The sequence below is a fragment of the Triturus cristatus genome, chromosome 3_2, assembly GCF_964204655.1.
Source record: "Triturus cristatus chromosome 3_2, aTriCri1.1, whole genome shotgun sequence".
NCBI lineage: Eukaryota > Metazoa > Chordata > Amphibia > Caudata > Salamandridae > Triturus > Triturus cristatus.
This window is the reverse complement of record NC_140584.1, coordinates 455,009,006-455,029,757: the sequence shown is the minus strand read 5'-3', so window position 1 is coordinate 455,029,757 and position 20,752 is coordinate 455,009,006. Positions and strand designations below refer to the sequence as shown.

The following is a 20,752-nucleotide window of genomic DNA, read 5'->3' as shown; positions in this document are numbered from 1 at the left end:
CCCATCCTTGCCTGGGTCTAAGTTGTCACCTTGATCAGGTAGGGAGAGGAACTGTGGAGGTTGTTCACGTCGTCCCTGCGAGATAACTCCGCAAGCAATACAGGTAAGGCTTGTGGGGTTCTGACAGGAACGAGCTACCGGCAGACATCAGACGCTCCCCCTCCCTGAACACCTTCAGGAAGACCCTTAAGACCTGGCTCTTCGGCTAAACAGATCTGCGGACCCCCCAGCGCCTTGATACCCTCACGTGTGAGTAGCTCGCTTACAATTCCCTGATTGATTGATTGATTGATCTAGACATAGTATCAGACTTAAATCTAGATTGTTCCCACACTCGGAGCGCCACAAAACCATCCTCCCTGCACTCCTTGATGGAGATAATAGCTGTGTTATGCTCCATTCACAGAGTGCTGGTCTCTCTTTAATGGTAGTGACAATATAAATTCTTCTCTTCACCACTTGGGACTCAATCTTGCAAAGATTACTGGCTGGTCTCTGATGACCTACTGTCCAGTGTAAGTAACATTTTACACCTCTCACGCACACTCTTTAACCACTCACCTGTTTTATTCCAATTGGCCATCCCTTGCTCAATGCACCACCACCTGTGCTGGAGATTCCCTAGTGAGACTTCTTGATTCCAGTGTTCCGGGGTGAGGTCCAGGGAGACCATTCTAGAATATTTCTCACATAATGTCGGGTTGGTTAATACACAGTCATCCTTATAAGAGTCCTTCAAAGTCAATATTTGCTGCATGAGTATAGCCAAGCAATTTGGAATACTGAAAGATATTCACTTGCAAATGACAAGACTCAGTCGCTTGCCAAGGTAGAGAATAGGCTAACGCAGCAACCAAAGAGTGATTTCCTACACGGGCATCGTTAACTTTCACAGTCTTACAGAAACTTAGCACACAGACAGGTGGTTTACCTAGGACATATGCTTTGCTATGGGGAGGGAGAGAGGCCTGTCAATACCCTAGCTAAACTCTTGAAGGTGATGAGGTCAAATTGTTCAAATGCAGTCAACAGATGGAACCATGCTGTTTGAAAATTATGACCAGTTTCCCCAAAATGTCAACAGCTCTATACTATCCAATTTTCAGAGAAACCAACATCCACCCAAGAGAATCTTGATGAGATGGCAATTGTGTGGATGGGGATTGCCATAGGCAGTTTCTGGTGCAGCATATAGCGCTATTGGAAGTAATGCTGGCCATTGAGCGGTTGAAAGGTTGTAAAGTACCGGAATAGGATGGGTTAACAGGAGAGTTCCGCAAAACATAGAGTTAGAACAAGTTTAGGATGAGTATGTGCTTCTATACATAGTCACTGGAAACTGGATGCTGCTGCCAGCTCTTAAAGAGGCTGTGGTTAATTTGCGGGTAAAACCCTGGAAAGACCCTACATTCAGCTCATCCTATGGACTAATGTCCCTTCTAAACATTGCCAATAATATTTTGGCCTCAATTATAGCTCCAAACACAAGGAGATGATGGACGGAGCACTGAAACTTTTCAGACACTCACCCCCAGTCACAGATCTGGGTTGAATCCATCATCATTCTTTAGCTCATACACCAGACACGGACTCAGAGGAGGACGTACTTGAAGAGGGACGGGGAACCCCAGATCACATGATTGAATAGATTGACAAACTTGCTATGGGCTAATGGTGACAATTATTGTGTAGGATATTGCAACCTCCAGTACAATACTGCCCCTGCTAGACAATGTTGTTAAGCTACACAGGGAATTATGTAATTGATTGTACTGTATATACTTTACGGCGCACCGGTAGATGGGGAGGGAGGGGTGAGGGGGGAGAGTTTGGAAAGGAACAGCACGCACTATAATATGCTGGATAAGCCGTTGTATTATTGATGCTGTACATGGTGCTGTTTGTTTTTTGGGGGGAAATGTAATAAACACATTTAAAATAAATAAATAAATCATTCTTTAGCTCACTTCGCCACCCCAGTTCAGACCTAGCCATATGCAAATCAGTCTTGACCCTGTGTCTCATGGGAACAGTCCAGCCCGAACTTCCAGGCCAGTTCCTCGCTGGACCGGAAACAAGCATCCTGGGACTGGTTTCAGAGTAACACCCCTCATCAGCCAGGCTAGCTTGAAACCAGTGGCAAATTAAGCAAGGGACCCATGTTTGGGCATACCCTGCCAACTAAGGGCAAACAAAGCAATCACAAGGAGATGATGGACAGAGCACTGAAACTTTTCAGACACTCACCCCCCTGATAAGTTTCAGCACTCAGTCCATCATCTCCTTGTGTTTGCACAATTATAGCTGATCAGCTGTCCCATCTTATGAAATGGCTGATCTCATTGGTACAATCGGGCTTCGTGCACCACAGATCAGCAGCAATCAGTCTCTGTACAATCTTTGCCATTCTGCATCAAATATCACCTGATTTGCAAGCAGCAGTGGCATCGTTCGATGCAGAGAAATCGTTGGATTGTTTGGAGTGGCCCCTTCTGATGGCGGTGCTGCACTGAGTAGGCATGACGCACAATTTTATGCAACCCACCAAACTACTGTATTCTCAGCCAGTGGCCTAGATTCGGGTTAACTGCTTGATCTTGGACCAGTATATACGTTCACCAGGGATATTGACAGGGCTGCCTCATATCACCCCTCTTGTTTATACTAGCCATGGACCCCTTACATCCACACCTTCAAGAAAGCCATATTCATAAGGGAGTAGGTTTTCATTCTGATCTCCTGCTGCTGCCTATGTATGCAGGTGACACACTTCTATTCATCAGGGATCCCAGAACCTTTCGCCTATAATGTTAGAGGTCATCTGAAACAGCTGATACTCTGGAATCCTGATTAATTGGGCAAAATCTGAAACATTCCCATTCCTGGAGAGTACAGTCCAAGTGGAACTGGAATATCCAGTAAAATGAAGGATAGAAGAAGTAAAATATTTAGGTATCATGCTCCAGAGAGACAAAGACACAACGCTCTGACTGAATTACAGGGCTCTGGTGGCAAATTGTCTATACAGAGGGTTGTATAAACCTACACCTGTCCCATTGCGGGATGGAGTTGCAATTATCAAAATTGTAGTGCTTTCTAAATTGCTTTACCTCTTCCTTAACATTCCATCCAGATCATTTAGAGCTTATATGCAATTCTAAGCGACCTGTTAGTTAGACTTTTGTGGGCTGAGCACAGTCCCGGGCACACGTAGTGAGGATATCACAGTGTTGATAGAGTCAATATAGCTGTGGTCGACACCAGTTCAGAGTTCAAAAGTTTATTTAATGACGCTATGACTGTATAGTATACAAATGGCCAGCCGACACGTGTTTCGTCACAGGCATTGGTTCTGTGACTCTTCAGGGCTGGGAAGGATACAATACAAAGGTTGAGGGGATGAAGGGAATAACACATTGTATCCCTAGTCGATGGCGTCTGAGGGGAGCAAGGGAAAGGAGATCACCCTAAAGTGCCTATGGAGAGTACGAAGAGACTCCTGGAGCAAAGTGCGAAACAATGTGACTTCAGTGGGTGTGCCGCTGTCATGGATTAATCATCATGAAAAAGTGCGGGAAAAACAATACAGAGTATGGTGTAACATCATACAATAGTGTGGACACACGTGACCTTGAGTGATTAGAGCAGAGTCAGTGGGCCTACAGGGAGGACAGTATAAGGTCCCAATGTACCATATTAACTCATGTAAGACATAACACAACACTGGGTAAAAAACATGTCTGAAAGGGAGTTGAATTCATTGTGGACAGATTTCGTATAACATGACGGGAAGAGAACAAAAACATTTAGGTAGAGATCTGGGTCTCATAGGCGAAGAGTAGAAAGGGTGTTGGTCGGCAGGGAACGGAGTTCTATGGGGGAGCAAAAAGGAAGTAAAGAGTTGCTAATCAAGGCCTATATCCAAGTACAGCTATTACCTGTATGGCGTGTATAAGGATGAAGTAAGGCGGTCCCTGTGTGAGAGAGAAATATGCGAATATTGTGATATCCTCACTACGTGTGCCTGGGACTGTGCTCACTTTGCAGTGTGGACTCTGTGTGGTCCATACAACTCCCAGGGGTTATTGGGTATTCCCCCCGACCTGGCAGCACCGTACATACCTAGGTTCATTGCAAACAGCGCGCACATCAGGCAGAGCACCAGTCTTCCTGCCCTCACTAAAAAACCCTACCCCTAGCCTTCAGACTTTTGTGGGCTGGTTGGCAGCCTCAAATCAGTTGGAACCTATTAGAAGGAAGATTTTGAGGTCCCAGACATCAAGCTGTATTATCTGTCAGCACAATGCCTTATCGCTAGGACCTGAACAACTCTCATGCTACATTTCCATATTTGATACAGGATCAAGATCAAACGCAGCAGACTAGCATGGGAGACAGATTTAAACTGAACCCTCACAGACAAACAGTGGATATATTACTGTAAGCAGACCCAAATGGTGTCCATAGATCATCAAGATTAATGGCTTCATTTCAAATTCCTTCATAGAACTTACTTCCCACCAGAAAGACAGACGTGGATAGATGCCTCTCGATCACACCACTGCCCTAAATGTAATGCAGAACATGATGAGGAGATTAAGTGATTTGCCCAGGATCACAGGATGTTGAGCGTCGTTGCTGAGAGTCGAACCAGGCTTCTAGGTCGACTGCTCTAGCCGTAAAGCTACATTCTCTCCCCTAATTACTGGCAGGTAATCTGGACATAAGCACTAAATCCATGTTCTTCGTTCCCATCCTTAACATTTGAGGATGTAAGCAGAAGTTAGGATGGCATTAATGAACAGCAACTCTGAATGTATACCTGGTTGAGGAATTTATGAATAACTCATTGAATGGAATCCAGTGCCTGCACTTTTAGTTGAAGAGGAGGAAACCCCCGACAGGCAGTAAACACAGACTAACTTTAACGGAGTTTCATTATTGTGCTGAAATACATAGAGAATGTGGTGAGATTGAGCACAGAATTGAGATTGGAACACGGTAAGGACCTACTAGACCTGCTACTGACAGCAGCAGTGAAAATGGTCCTCGCCAATTGGAAAGACACAAGAAAGACATCTTACAAAGGTTGGTTCAACTGGATCACGCATCTTAAAGGAGCGGACAACATTGCACTACAGAACTCACCCTGGAAACCGGCCTCCAGAAGGATGTGGAAATCTCTCGACACATGCCAAGCCTCTTATGACCCTCCATGAAAACAAGATAGGTCGGCTTAACACATTCTGGTACCCTTATGAACGCACCACTCAGACAATTGAATTTAACTGGGCCCTACTGGTTGCAACCAATATGGCCCTCTCGGGCCTGCATGTGTGGCAACATGTGTACCAACATCCCCACTGTATGTCAGATGTAATTAATAAGTAACACAACTCTCAGTGCCTGTCCCCTACCTCTCCTTTCACCCCTTGCTTTCCTGCCCTTTTCTGTCTACCTTTCTCTCTTTTTCACTATATAACGTCATGTGGGGTTAGCTAAGCAAACATGTCATAATGTATCAGGACACTGATGTATAAACTGCGATTGGTACAATCTATGCTAACCCTGTAACAGAATTGCTAATGTGCTCTTGTATAAAAATAAATAAAACACGTTGAAATCTGAGGATGTGGTGAGATTCACGTTTAGCAACCGGGTCACCATTGAGGTTTCAGGGATGTTATCCAACTAATTCCAAATCAGTACATGGCATCCTACATTCTCACCCAATAAGTATTAACCTGCATAATTCACGACACATGGTTAACATGGAGAAGGCATTATCGCAAAATAATTGCCCACTACCCAGCCCCGGGACACAGAGTCAAAAGCTAAATGCTTTAAGAAGATGAAAAGATAAAAAGATGAAAGGTAACTATCTTCATGCCACTGCGTCCTCCTCCTCCCGGGGCACTAAAGCTATCTACATGTTCATGGGGGAGTCCCCATGGCCCACTCTGGAACAGAAAGAGCAGCGGGCAATAGCCAGGCTGCCACTGGCCCCAGCAGAGGTGTAACGCGCCCCTGCCGTCTCTGATGCATCCCCCAGCTCTTGACAGCAGCCTTCACTGAGGTATTGAAGCTGAGCACGTGCCTACAGGCCACGCCCACTGCAGCTGTCACTCACTGCCTTTGGAGAAAGGACGTGCAGATATTCAGACAGCAGGCCGTTGCCATTAATCACAGTTTGCTGCTGATCCATTGTTTCACTTAGAGACATGAACAGTTGCATGCCAGGGCCCAACGGGACGCACAGGCCTCTGGGGCTGGATTGGGAAGCCCAGGGCCGCTCCTGGTGTCTCTGTCACACTCCGGCCTGCCGAGGTTCATGGCAGCAGGCACAGGTATGCTCCAAGAGAGAGTGAGGCGAAGGATATGGCAAGGTAGAGAGAAAGAAGATAGAGAATGGATGGCTGGAAAGAGAGTGATAGCGTGAGAAGACGAAGGGAGGGGGTCTGGTTTGACCATTTGTAGGTGTCGCTTGTGACTGCGCGCATGCCACACAGACAACACCAAAAGACACACAATTGATGGACAGAACAAATCAAAACATTCACCCCAGTCAAGAGATCTGGGTTAAATCCATCATTCTTTTGCTCACCTTGCCACCCCAGTTTAGACCTCTGCATTTGTCACCCCAAGTGGGATGGGTATGCCCAGACGTGGGTCCCGTGCTCTCCATGCCACTGGAATCAAGCTATCCTGGCTGAAGAGGGGTGAAACTCCGAAACCGGTCCTAGGATGCTTGTTTCCAGTCCAGGGAGGACCTGGCTTGGCAGTTCGGGCTGGACTGTTCCCATGAGGCACAGGGTCAAGACTGATTTTCATATGGCTGGGTTCAAACTGGAATGGCATGGTGAGCAAAAAAACGATGGATTTAGGCCCAGATCTCTGTACTGGGGTGAATGTATGACATTGTTTTGCATTCTGTCCATCAATTGTTGTTTTTGCATTTGTCACCCCGAGTGGGACGGGTATGCTCAGACGTGAGTCCCGTGCTCTCCATGCCACTGGAATCAAGCTATCCTGGCTGAAGAGGGGTGAAACCCCGAAACCGGTCCTAGGATGCTTGTTTCCAGTCCAGGGAGGACCTGGCTTGGCAGTTCGGGCTGGACTGTTCCCATGAGGCACAGGGTCAAGACTGATTTGCATATGGCTGGGTTCAAACTGGAATGGCATGGTGAGCAAAAAAACGATGGATTTAGGCCCAGATCTCTGTACTGGGGTGAATGTATGACATTGTTCTGCATTCTGTCCATCAATTGTTGTTTTTGCATTTGTCACCCCGAGTGGGACGGGTATGCTCAGACGTGAGTCCCGTGCTCTCCATGCCACTGGAATCAAGCTATCCTGGCTGAAGAGGGGTGAAACCCCGAAACCGGTCCTAGGATGCTTGTTTCCAGTCCAGGGAGGACCTGGCTTGGCAGTTCGGGCTGGACTGTTCCCATGAGGCACAGGGTCAAGACTGATTTGCATATGGCTGGGTTCAAACTGGAATGGCATGGTGAGCAAAAAAACGATGGATTTAGGCCCAGATCTCTGTACTGGGGTGAATGTATGACATTGTTCTGCATTCTGTACATCAATTGTTGTTTTTGCATTTGTCACCCCGAGTGGGACGGGTATGCTCAGACGTGAGTCCCGTGCTCTCCATGCCACTGGAATCAAGCTATCCTGGCTGAAGAGGGGTGAAACCCCGAAACCGGTCCTAGGATGCTTGTTTCCAGTCCAGGGAGGACCTGGCTTGGCAGTTCGGGCTGGACTGTTCCCATGAGGCACAGGGTCAAGACTGATTTGCATATGGCTGGGTTGAAACTGGAATGGTATGGTGAGCAAAAAAATTATGGATTTAGGCCCAGATCTCTGTACTAGGTGAATGTATGACATTGGTGTACGTGCGCTCTATAAATAATTTTAACATGACATGACATGACATTGTTCTGCATTCTGTCCATCAACTGTTGTTTTTACACATACAACACCAGCACCCTTCATACATGTTCTAATTGTGATGAAACTAAGGACCCTGGCTATGGGGGAGTGATAAGACTGCGCACAGGGGTGAGCTGGTATGTAGTCTGCGCCACCGCCACACGGTACAGTAAAAAGTCAAAAAGATGACATGCTGACACCATTGTGAATTCCAGGTTGCCAGGAAAAGGGAATAGCCACGTCCTCAGAAGCACAGCTAAACTCCGAGGTCAATAATTACAGTTTAATGAGAGACCCTCTAGTGGGATTATAGGATTGTGAAGACTACAAAGCAGGAACAATGCACAGACAGGGCTGTCAATAAATATATAAGGGCGGCACAGGTTCACAACCCATGCAGTTGACCTTTGTCCCAGCTTAGAACTTCAGAGACCTCCACTCAGATGCCAACTTCTCCTCTCTCTGGGAATCTCAGCTTCCTCCTCTTCTCTTCAGTCAGCGCCACAGGGGTCCTTCATTGTGTAGGATAGATTTCAGCCATTTAGGAAGTCAGACAGCAGCAAAGATTCTGGACTTAGAAACCAAAAGCAAGCTTGTATAACAGTTTAAAACGTCCCCAGTCCAGAGGAAATGCATCTTTGACTTTAATATTTTTTTCACAAGTTGCCTTGCAATGTTAGGATGCCCTGGTCAGTCCAGTCCATAGACAGGCAGCATATTAGAGTCATGGATCTCACTATAGTCGACAATGACACCAAAACCCAACAGGACAAAATAGAATGCGGTTTGTTTCAGTGATTGGGCAAAAGTGTATTTCTCAGAATAGAAGGAATAGGTAAACCTCCCCCAACTCTCCCAACTCACAGAGCCAGAGTGACCATTCTGGCACTCTGTCAGTTCCTTGGTAGACTGCAGACTTGGGCTGCTTTCAGAGCACGATGGGCTACCATGACAGCTGAAAGTGTAGTGGACCGAGAGAGAGAACCCCTCCCCCCCAGGCCGGTGGAGAGAAGCAGAGACCCCCAGGCTGGTGGAGAGAGACAGAGAGACCCCCAGGCCGGTGGAGAGAAGAGACCCCCAGGCCGGTGGAGAGAAGAAGAGACCCCCAGGCCGGTGGAGTGAAGAAGAGACCCCCAGGCCGGTGGAGAGAAGAAGAGACCCACAGGCCGGTGGAGAGAGAGGGAGACCCTCCCAGGCTGATAGAGAGAGGGAGACCCCCACCCCAGGCCGGTGGAGAGAGAGAGACCCCCCCGACCAAAAGGGAGAGAGAGGCCCCGGGCGCCCAAACCAGGAAGGAGAGAGATCGTGATCACCCCACCTGCATCAAAATCGCCCAGTAGTGGGCCAGAGATTATTCAGGGAGTGCCCCGTTACTGCCTTGAGACTGTGGTGTGCAACAGTCCGTTGCAGGCAGGAGGAGAGTCCAGCACTCCGAGTGGCGCGTCACCACTACTGACGCAAGAAAAGGGAGATACTTACCTCCCACAACAATACTAAATTAGAGCCGGAACATACGGATCCCTCAAAGCACGCCTACTTCCACTACTGTCCCTGAAATTGGAGGACGCACCTGAGAAGACGCCCCATCCTATCTGACAGAACTGGACCAGTGAGAGGTCTGTGGTGGGAGCAAATGCAAAGCTCAGAGAACACGACGGAGTGAGCAGGAGATCCCTACAAGTCTGCATAGCCTTCTCGCCACATTTTCAGAAAAGATACGAAGTGGAGAAATATAGGACGGTAACGGTCCTAGGACAAGAAAGCAGACGACAACTGGTGCGCAGTGAAAGTCAACAAAGGGACGCCGTTCACCAGAGTGCACCTTCTAACACACGCCAGCCACTGGGGTGCGGGGACATCATTCATTTCAGTGACCGTCAGCCACCTGTTGCCGGATGCGTAAAGGAAAGGGCATCCCTGTTCTGCTTACACAAATGCCAAATCGGAATAGCTGCACCAAGTGTCCGACGGGAATCATGACTGCAAAGATTCGCCAGTCATCCCTACTCACTGCCAGTCATCACCACCTGTTGTATGAGTCGTCTCATGGCATCCACTCCATCATCTGTCATGTGCAACACTACCATCCTTGGAGCATCAAGTACAATAACTGAAGTCCTACACCACTGGCCAGAACAAGCGACGATCTGAAGATACAGTGACCATCTGTTTTAACCGGCGCATATCCTGATCCTGGTAGTGAGAGCATGTTTCTGACCAAGACACATCCACCCCTGAAGTTTGCAAGATTGGTGAGGCGGCGGCTCCAGAGTCAGAGCCCATATGCAGTCCCGGGGCAACTCATCCCAGGGGTCTCCCAGAGCGTGAGAGATGGACGTTACTTTGCCCCACCAATGGATTCCAGGAAGCAGCCAGGAACCTGCAACAGAGAATCAACAGATCACACCATGCCAAGACTGTCGTTAAAGGATCAAGTGACACAATCGTCCGGTGTGTTACAGTGGACTCATCTATATGCTCCTGATGCACCCATGTTGAGCAATAAGACACTAATTTCCTCACAGCAAGAGTACGCTGGACCGATGAGCATCACTTAGGTGGACCATCCCTCAACTGAAGCGAAGCTGAAAGGTCCGGACATCATCAGCACCATGTTCATCCCCAGATATACCTGGTTAAAGTATGGACATGTGCCAAGACGTCCGGGTGCTCCAAGCTGCACCTGTCCACCGCTGTCCTGTGAGCTACATCTCTGAACTGTGAGACTTCTTTTATTTTAGTTGTTTTCTCATTCCTTCCCATGGGTTGGACTTTTGTTTGTTGTTTTTCGTTTTATTAAAATTTGGCAGGAATGTTGTGTCCTGCTGGACACAGTCTAGTGTTTCTGCCAGCCACTCCCCCGAGGGCTGGCCCACACACACACCCCCTCACCCATCCAACATGGGCGTCACCAGTCAGGTGACCCCGCAAAATAAAAGAGCCTGAGTGCACGTGCTCTGGGCTAGTTACCAGTACCACACTCCAGTGTCTGTCTTCCTCCTTACACTATGCGGGCCTAGGGCCCAGAACATAACACCAGCCACGCTCTCATGGCCCCATTTTAGCTGCATCCTTCCGCAGTGTGAGGCTTTTAAACATTTTTGGCAGGGCTGGTTTTAGATTCCAGTGCGCCCTACCAGTAATTACAATTTTGGGCACTGGGTTTTAAGTGGTCTCCGTACATGGATGCAGGCTCAAAACAAGGTAGAGAAGCAGCTGCATGCTGCTAGCTAATGCTAAATTATTTTTTTTTAAAGCTAGAAAATTGCATTTTTGTAGTGTATCAGAAGCACTGCGCTGGAAAAAGCCTTTTTGCCTGGAGCACTGAGTATCCTTACACTATTTTTAGGTCGAGCCTGGGCAGCGCATGCGCTTCTCTGCGAGGCATGCTGTATTCGAGTATAGACTTGAAGCCTCGCCCACTCACTGCCCACAATTGTCTTTGGCTTGGGTCATTGTACTTTGTAAATGCTGGATTCTGATTCATTAATAGACTTGTTAGTCCCTACTTCGTACCACCTTGTCTTCATTTGTAACCTCCCATGAGGACTGGCTCTTTTACTTTGGTTGTTACACAGTATGTCTTATTTAGTCTGTAAGCACTATTTTATTTAATGCGTTTCTACTACTGCAGGCACCACATGCTTTCCTGCAACATTGAGCGCACCATGCGCGCTTTCACTTTCCAAGCAAAAGGTCCCGCACTTACAAGAGTTTGAGCTTTTGACATTGTAAATGAACATGCCTTTTATGTATGTATTAATTATCAAAACAGATTAATAAAAGGCATTGTCATTTACAATGCCAATAGCTTAAACTCTTGCAAATGCGAGCCCTATTGCATTGCAAATGCTTGTTGAAACTGCCACCGGCCCAATTTCACATAAGAAGAGAGAGTACATAGGTAGCACTGTGACAGAGAGGCATTTAAGGTTAGAAGTTCTGAAAGTTGAACATTATTTAACCCTAGAGAGTTTTATAAAGGTCAACAAGTGATTACAGGTTCAAGCATTGTATAACTGGTTTTGAATTCATGTTCTTTCATTGTATAACACTGTATTCCTTTTTATTCCACTTTAGCCCAGCCACCCGTTTTATCGGATATTATCATGACACCTGCAGAACCTGGCACGACTAAGAATCTGCATATGTGTATTAATATATCAGACTTTGCGCCAAAAGAAATACAAATAAAATGGTACAACTCCTGGACGGAATTTCCAAAGGGAATGGTTACCTGCTCAGAGCCACAAATTGGAGCTAATTTCTTATATTGTGCTTCAAGCCAAGCTGAGTTTAAGCCAGAACTAAGTGACAAAGAGATTAAAATTCGGTGTGAAGTCACGCACAGCAGTACAAAAACTGTCTTGGAAAAAATAATGTACTTCAACTTTCAAGGGTAAGATGTGGTTTTATGTGTATGTCGTTTCTGCTCATTTACTAAGACTGAACTGAATGTGATGTAAACTAAAAGTGATAATGCTCAGAATTTCACCGAGGATACTTGCTGATGGCAGATAATTGGAAATAAAAAAGGGAGAAACGGGAAAGACTAGCTTTGGAAAGTTAGAAAAGGTTGTATGTACCAGCCTTTGTAAATCAGGTTGCTGTGCATTACCAAAATGCTGCATTTTGATTTGCCCCCAGCTGGTCAATATCAACTAGCAGATACCTAGACACGCCCCATTACACGATTAACCCACAAATTACTATGTTTCTTCTGCTAATCGCAGCCCGTGAAGACCACAGAATTCTAATAAAAACTAAAGTATTCCCCTAGCTCACAGAATGTGCCTTCAGTATGAGACCTACAGCTGGAGAATCGAGCTTTAGAATCCTTGACTTTCACGTTCAGAAGGCAGGACAAGTATCTGAAAATAGGTCTAATCTCTTCCTTCAAGATCCTGAAATTAAGGATTCCTTGAAAACCTTAATTTCTCTGTTTTTTTATTGGATATTAAAATTGATTCCAGGCTGTGAAAATTGTGTAGTCCGTGATAGTTTTCACTGTTTATAAATAAGACCATAATGAGGCACGTATTTTCAATGCCACTTGATATAAAATATGTTATAAATGATATTTAGTAGTTAATTGAAAGGTTTCTACAGAGACGTTTATAACAAAACGTGTATCTGCAAAGTGCATATTCACCCAGAAGGGCATCTTGGCACTGAATAACATATGTTTATTGTTACCCAATCAAATGGTACTCCATTTATCGAACTCCGAAGGATGAAAGGCTGAGTGGACCCGCCGGTATTTGAGCGTGTGAGCAAGAGGTCAAACACAGGTCCCTAGAGTGGCCGCATTAGTCCATTAAGGCACCAGACCCCGCTGATCCTTTATGGGTCTCCCTTGAGTGTCCCTTTAAAGCCTTATACAGCTCTTTCAAGCTTTACCTCCACTTTTTGTGTGGAAGGACACCCGAGGAGTTTGAGTACCTTGCATGGACCCTAACAACATACTTTCTTTGAAATGCATGCAAGGGTCACACCCAGTATGAACCACAAATGACCCAGATGTATAGCATCTCAAAGGATACTGAGGCCAACAAAAGTGTCAAGGGAGCATCTGAGGCAAATAGTCCTTACTTCAGAGTCGTGAACTGGACCATACCTAGCACTACTTGAGGTGAATTGTTTCGTGCTTTCTCTGAACCAGATTTGAGCATTTTGGACTAGGTGTGTATAAAAGTCTCTTGAAGTCAAACTTGCTTGGGCCTTCAGCTTGCTATGCTGTTGTGGGTCTATGTTAGATGTGGGATTCTTGGTACTGTACTTTGCTCATCAGGCTTTTCACTGTGGTTTTCCTTCTGAAGTACATGCAATGAGTGCTGTTTTGCTCCAGCAGACATATTTGTGGGCAGTTGGGGTGTCTATATGGAACAGTGCCCAGCAAAGACTTTGACAAATGTATGGAAAAATATTTTAATAGGTCAAAATACCAAGGCCAAGGATGGGCGATTTGGGGGACAAGGTTTTTTCCGGTGGAAAGTTTACATTCTAACTGGACAAACCTGCTGGGCACATCCGATCCAAGCTCCAGCTAGGTCCCGGTAAACAATGATCTCTGACTGATGTTTACATTTTTTTGGGTGGTTTTTCTTGTAAAAATCCAAAAAGGGGTAGGGTAGATATTCATTTTTAAATATTCGTCATTTCAGTGTTATTTCGTCCTAAGGCCAGTTCAAGCACAACCAAGATGTCTGCGGTTGGCGATTACTAATTTTTTATGCCATTTTGATTTAAAACATTAAAAATTCTCATATCTGGTTCCCTCTATTAGATATGCACCAATTTTTCAAAAAATTATTTTTATTGAGATTTCAAAACATAAGAAGGCAGTACAGTACAAACCAATGGCAGGTTTAGGGCAGTACACAATCAGACAGGTCAATGAGGCGTAGTCAAGGCAAATCAGTAGAGACAATTAATAATTGGGAACAAAGCACATACAAGCCTGCTGGGCACATCCAATCAGCATGCAATTCCCACCAATGGTTATTCAGTAGTCCCTCGAAACTTCTGCCATGGAAGCCAGATTTGTCCATATTTTTGGGGGCATTCTCTGCCAGTATATATCATTATTTCTGCTAACATGCACCAATCCATGTCTTTAATCTTCAGTGCACTTCTCGCTCCCCACATTTGAGCAATGTTATGCTTGGCCACCCCCAGACTCAGGGACAACCAGAGCTTACCATATCTGGGCAGGGAATAGTCCCCCCAAATATGCAGGATACAGCATTTGGCTGTGTCAGGGACCCGTGCCCAGGATTTCTCTCATAATTCCTCGAAACACTGACCAATAGGATCGTATCTCCGGATAGGACCCTATTGTATCACAGAATGTACCCGCATCCTCATGTCCCTCAGGGAAAAGATTCATTGGTCATCTGCCCATGGTATGCAAAGTTGTGCGGAAATAGTAGGATCAGTGCAGGATACGCAGTTCGACTAGTCTAAATCCTGTTTAAATAGCAATTTCCCTGAAGGCACCGGTGTCATCTTTTGCGCCATTTTCTTCATAAAAGCATTCTCTATTTTTATAAATTATGGTGGAATTGTCACGGTGTTGTGTTTTTAACCTTTTTAAGTGTTTCAGTACTTTTAAATACTTTACATATTTTCTTAAGTTAAGCCTGTCTGCTCTGTACCATAGCTAGGAGGGGTTGACCACAGGTTTAAATTACTGAAACTTTTACTGGAACTAACAGGTTAAAGACTTTATTACTTGTAGTAGGCTAACTTCCACGCCAATACTTCACATCCTTGCAATCTACATAAAATTTCATTGATATCATTTCACCTTGATCGCCTTTTGTTCTGCACATCGTGCAGTGTATGTTCACCTGAGACCTCTGCTATTGTACTAAAGACTTCGCAAAGACTTTTAAATTCCAAGGGGGTAATGGGCAAGCTTGCCTAGTCACTCTTGGTCATCCCCTTTCCGATACCAACTGCTACCCACCACTGCTGTAGAAGACAATTTATCAGAGAGTGCCTAAATCCTGTAGAGAACTGCAGATCATAGATAACATGACCTCCCATATGGAAGACCACGTTAGATAGGCTCATGCTTTCGCCGCATATACAATATCATTTATATGTCTATGTATTCTGGCTTTGCCTTTTTTTTTTTGAAACCTTTATTACAGAATGCAAAAGATATACAAAGATGGGCCTACAACCTTCAGGCCGGCCTCTATGGCTTTGCCTTTTTAATCATCTTCCTTCTTTATAGTACTCTCTCCAGAAAAGGACAAAGATTCATAATTAATTGTGAAAGAAGTTTGCACTCTGGGCCTCCACCCCCGGCAGTCTCCTAATGTTCAGTCAAACGTTGAGACACAATAGATTGGAACACCACTTCTAGGCAGATAGTAAAGAGCTGGGTTTTCAGAACAGAAAGAATGATGATATTGTATTAAAGAATTAAAGATTAACAACTGTTTCTTTAGTCTAAAATGATATATGTTTCTGTAAATCAATAGGTAACGTTGACTGGAAAGTAACGACTCGTACTTCGAGAATCATATGTTTCCCCAAGCATGTATAGATTTGAATGGATAAGTGAAACTCATTCAAAGTATTTTAACTCAGTTAAATGTTCAACTGTGCCTGGATTGTCAGCTACATATTACATACCGTACTTAACTGTTTAAATTAAGTTCTTTATATGTTTTTCAATTAATACTTTTCAGGATGTTAACCAGAAATTCAAAAGAAAGAACAGTCATCAAAAATTCAGTGCCTCACCAGTAATCCTAAGGCTGGGGAAATTGTTGTACTGAAATATTTTATAGCTGGACGCAGTGCAAGCAATGCCGACGTGTCGTGGTTTGATAGGATTTACCCCATCGACAAGGACTTTATTGAAAACGTGGATGATGAGGACAGTTCTGGATATACTTCAACAGTAACTTTTCGAACTGACCCAAAGAAAACAGGCAGGGATTGTGATATCAAATGTATAGTTATGAAAGATGATGAAAAGACTGAGAAAATATACATTTTAAAACTCACCTGATGTTTCAATGGAGGTACACTTAGATCAATCCCTTTACTTTATGTTTAAATGTCTGGGTTGTATGAAACTGTTACAGGTCTTATCTTACTTACTGAGCAGTTCTTGGACTCTTGAAGAGGTTTCTCTGAAGGCTTGTTTCCTCAAACACTACTCATTGCTATGGAATGTGTAGGGGGACAATTTCCAAAGATACTTAGGGGGCCACCAAGTGTCCTATTTTTAAAGTTCTGAGCCTAAAAGTGCTTGCATTGCATACCTTTTGAGACTTGGGTGAGGATAGGGAGTAAAATGATTTGTTTCTACTTGACCATTTTGCATTTTCATATGGGAATGTAAGCAAATTGTATTTCTTTGAGGGTCCTATTGACAGCTGCAATTTCATCTGATGAATCGAATCACGCTAACATTGCAGAATCATGCTCCAGCAGTAATGATGAACCTAAATGTTAACAGTATTGAAGCTGCCAAGTTCTCTTTGCAGCTTTGGCATGTCTGAAGAGTCATATCATCTGGTGGATTCACTTTGTGGCATTAAGGATGTTAGGCAAATGCTCACTTTTTTGTTTCGTATAAAACTACCTACCAAGCTAAGTGGCACCTTTAGGGAAAGGGATCCGTTAACTTGTGAAGTTCGTACTACAAGTGTAGGCCAATGCCAAGCCACATGCTCATGCCTAATGGGAAGCCAGAACACATGTGGAGTCCGAGGAAAAGGATGCGATCTATTCTTCAAACCTAGAACAAGAGCTTGCGATGCCGGAGGCGGAGCAATAACTGAAAGTTATTTTTTTCTCACGGAAACAGTCGTGAATACATTGTATATGATTTATAGCAGAAAGGTGACAAATTTGGTGAACTAATTATACAAATGTTTTTCAAAGGCAACAGGTCAGGCCGTTACAAGTTGGTGTGAAAGTAATTTTTTTAAAGCAAAAGATGTGCCACAAGAAAAAAATGAAAACATTCTGTGTCCTAGATGTTATGGTCATATGCTTGCAGTAAAAATGTTAAATAAAAACAAAGTATTGGTTATACTTTTAGTAGAATGACTTGCAGGGGTTTCTATACCATTTCTTAGTTTTAATGCACATCACAGGAAAATAGAATTCTTAGTGGTGCAAATATAAGGTACAGCTGGCTTTGCTGTGAATTACTGTAACCTGAGCAAACAGATTAAACAAACAGGACAAACATTTGAAAGAAAAAAGCATAGGCAAAGTAAAGTATCTGCCCACCAACCCTAACACTAAAGTGCACTTTTTTTGTTTAGGTGGATGGGCTCACGTGTTCAGGCTCTCATATTATTGGGGCAACTGTCTTTTGCATTGTATACTTTGGTGGATGGAAGCAAAACGTAACTGACTGGTTCAACATACATAAATTGAGGAGCTTTAGGTCAGCCCTCTTGATCTATTGCTTTGTTTACTTTTTTTTAATCACTAGGGGTTGGCAAGACAGATAACAGTCTTTAAACCTGACCATACAGATATGAAGTAAGCCACTGTAAATCTATAGATCGTGTTCGGCCATAAACTCACATGCATCAGTTTCTATATTAAAATTGTCTCCCTCCTACTTCCCTCGACCAATTGAGAAATAGATGGGAGACATGGCTGGGCCCATTGGAGGAGGAGGATTGGAGGGATGCATTGATGGCTGCTAAAACCATCACTGTCTCACCTAAACTTCGCCTGGTCCAGTTCTATTACCTACACGCCTCCTATCTTGCCCCCAGCCGCCTACACAGAGCAGGCCTATTTCCACACCCAGCATGCACAAGATGCAGATTTCTTTCACATGGTATGGTCCTGCCCACACATAACCCCTTAATGGGCCGCACTAGAACCAGAGCTCACAGAGGTGCAGAGATGGGAGGTCCCACACAACCCCCTGAACATATTATTGGGTATCACTGACGAGTTAGATGAATCCAGAGCAGATAAGGCGTTCCTGGGAACCGCTCTAGTAGTAGCCAAACGCGACATCGCAGAAGCATGTAAAAACCCCACCCACCATAACTGGGTGGTGGCAGAGAGGGGACTGGTGCGCTACACAAGAACTACCATTATATGAAGTCAGAGGTTGCCCGGCCAACCACCGGAAGGTCTGGGGCAAATGGTTGGGAATGTTAGATTGATTGACTTCCTTGTTTCCCTGGGGCTAATTCTATGTGCCCCCTGGAAGAGGAGGAATAATAATGTATTTTGCTGGAAACTGTATTATTCACCGAAAGCCACAAGTTGTGGTGCTACTCGTCATGCTTTACTATTTGCATTCAAGTTTTTATCATTCTCTTTTTGCAAAATCAATAAAATTGACTATCAAAAAAAAAATTGCCTCCCAGTGGTATAAAACCTTTCATGTACTACACAAATGAGAAAATATTTCGACAGTGATCACTATAAAGGGTTTTTGTGATGCTGACAAGACAGACATTTTACATTGTGATTTGGTTGTACAAAGATCAGCGTGGCCCTGTAGCATGTGTGACTTTGAAGAGGAAAGAGCTACTGTTTAAAATGTAGGTCTGGCATAGACAAAAGTACTTATCATACTGAAAGGTGAAATTGTACGCTGAGACAATTAGGCCGTTTCTTGTTAAGAGCCATTCATGACATGAGGCTACTTGGCAACTGAGGACTGCTTAATATATTTTGCAACAGATTGGAATATAAGAAACTATAGCTCTTAGAAACTAAGCGCACACATGTCTGTGGTCTTATCCTACTATAGAATGTTCCAGTGTGTTTGTCAACAGTGTGATATTGTATCGTGGTTGAATTTACAAAAAAGAACACTTTAGATGGAGGGATATGTGTTATTTATGAGTAATTTGTCCTTATTATTATATAGCAATATAGCACGTATTACTAGTATTGAGGCACAGAACCTCTTTTCTGTCAGGGTGTAGATGTTGGTTTTCTTATTTTAAAGGGTATAATTTGTTTGTAGTTTCATGTTGTACAGTGACTTCTGTTTCTGTCATGCAGATTTATTGAGCAGATTTTATATGGGGGGTGTTAGGGTGTCCTGTATTGGGGTTGTTTGGGTATTTCACATGTCTAGCAAACTTGTCATGCAACTCGATGTTCCATTTGTGATGAATGTTAATGAGTAGGTCAAGCTGATTTAATTACATTTTCAAACTTTACTATTTTTAATAGTAGCAATACAACAATATACATTGTATTGCATCAAAGCAAATTTTACAAGTTATGGCGAAGTTAGAAAAAAAAACACAGGTTTGTCACAGATATATCGCTTCCTTAAGAACAGGAAGTGAAGCTTAACTGTCTTCTTTAAATTTCCTTGAGCATAACTAGGCAGGAACCACCATCAATATAATTTTAGTCTTAAACGTTAGCATTAATCTATTTACAGGACACTTCAGGACAAGATATGTTTGCAGAGGGTCCCATATATCACCTGGCATGGCCATTAGCTGTTGCAAAGTCTGTTGCCATAGTTTTGCTAGAGGCCGCATTCCTCAACCAGTCTGTTACTTTAGGAGCTGGGCCTCTCATCTAGGTCATCGCCAGTCATTTTTTGCCATTAACTCTATAACTGCCACCAGCTGTCTAGTTGGTTGAGGTATTTGCTTAGTAAATCCTAGCAACATCAATCTGAGGGTGCATTCATTTAGATGACCTACCATTTCAGCTGCCCCTGGACATTGCCATGCTAACTGATTAAATCAAAACATACAGGGTTTTAAGTTCTCACATTGGGGGGGGAGTTACTAGGGTCTATTTATGCAAGCAACTAAGAGAGAAGTACATTGTGTTCAAAATTTGTAATGTCTTAGTTCACATCTACAGTTAATAGAGACCGGCATGGTTTGGGCACAACAATATTTTCACTTTTCTGGGATCATTAGTTCACCGGAGTCTGCCTCCCATCTTGTTATAACAGTGGTAGCTGAGACTTCCACAGCCTCTATAAACTACCACTATAATCTAGAGACCCAGCCTCTCTCTTTTAGGTCTTTAATAATTTTCATCGGGAGGGAATTCCACTAGTACTTCTGGAAATGTCAGCTAATGTGCCCTAACTGCACGTCTTAACCTGTAGTGGTCAAATAGGTCTATGAGGGGCTAGATTTCTTTCTACCCTAAACTTCTCTAGGGTTATACATTTAGTATCAATACATAATGTGCTGACTTTCCATATCCCTGCCTGTGTTAGTATGGTCTTTATGCCTTTGTCCCTGGTAGGTGAGAGGGAAGTGCTCTCAAGCAGAGCCATCTCTGGGGAATAGATTTGCATACGCCCCCGGGCTTTAGCAGC

General features: G+C 44.2%; 1 protein-coding gene across 1 annotated transcript in view; it reads left to right on the top strand.

Moving 5' to 3' along the window:
- The window catches only part of LOC146857530 (uncharacterized), a 700,718-nt gene extending 681,930 nt beyond the window's left edge, over window positions 1–18,788 (top strand). Inside the window, exons 9-10 of the mRNA XM_085648074.1 lie at window positions 12,016–12,334; window positions 16,140–18,788. Coding sequence (XP_085504200.1) covers window positions 12,016–12,334; window positions 16,140–16,200 — 380 coding nt within the window. The 3' untranslated portion in view covers window positions 16,201–18,788. The remainder of the gene's footprint in view (window positions 1–12,015; window positions 12,335–16,139) is intronic.
- The last annotated feature ends 1,964 nt before the right edge of the window (window positions 18,789–20,752 follow it).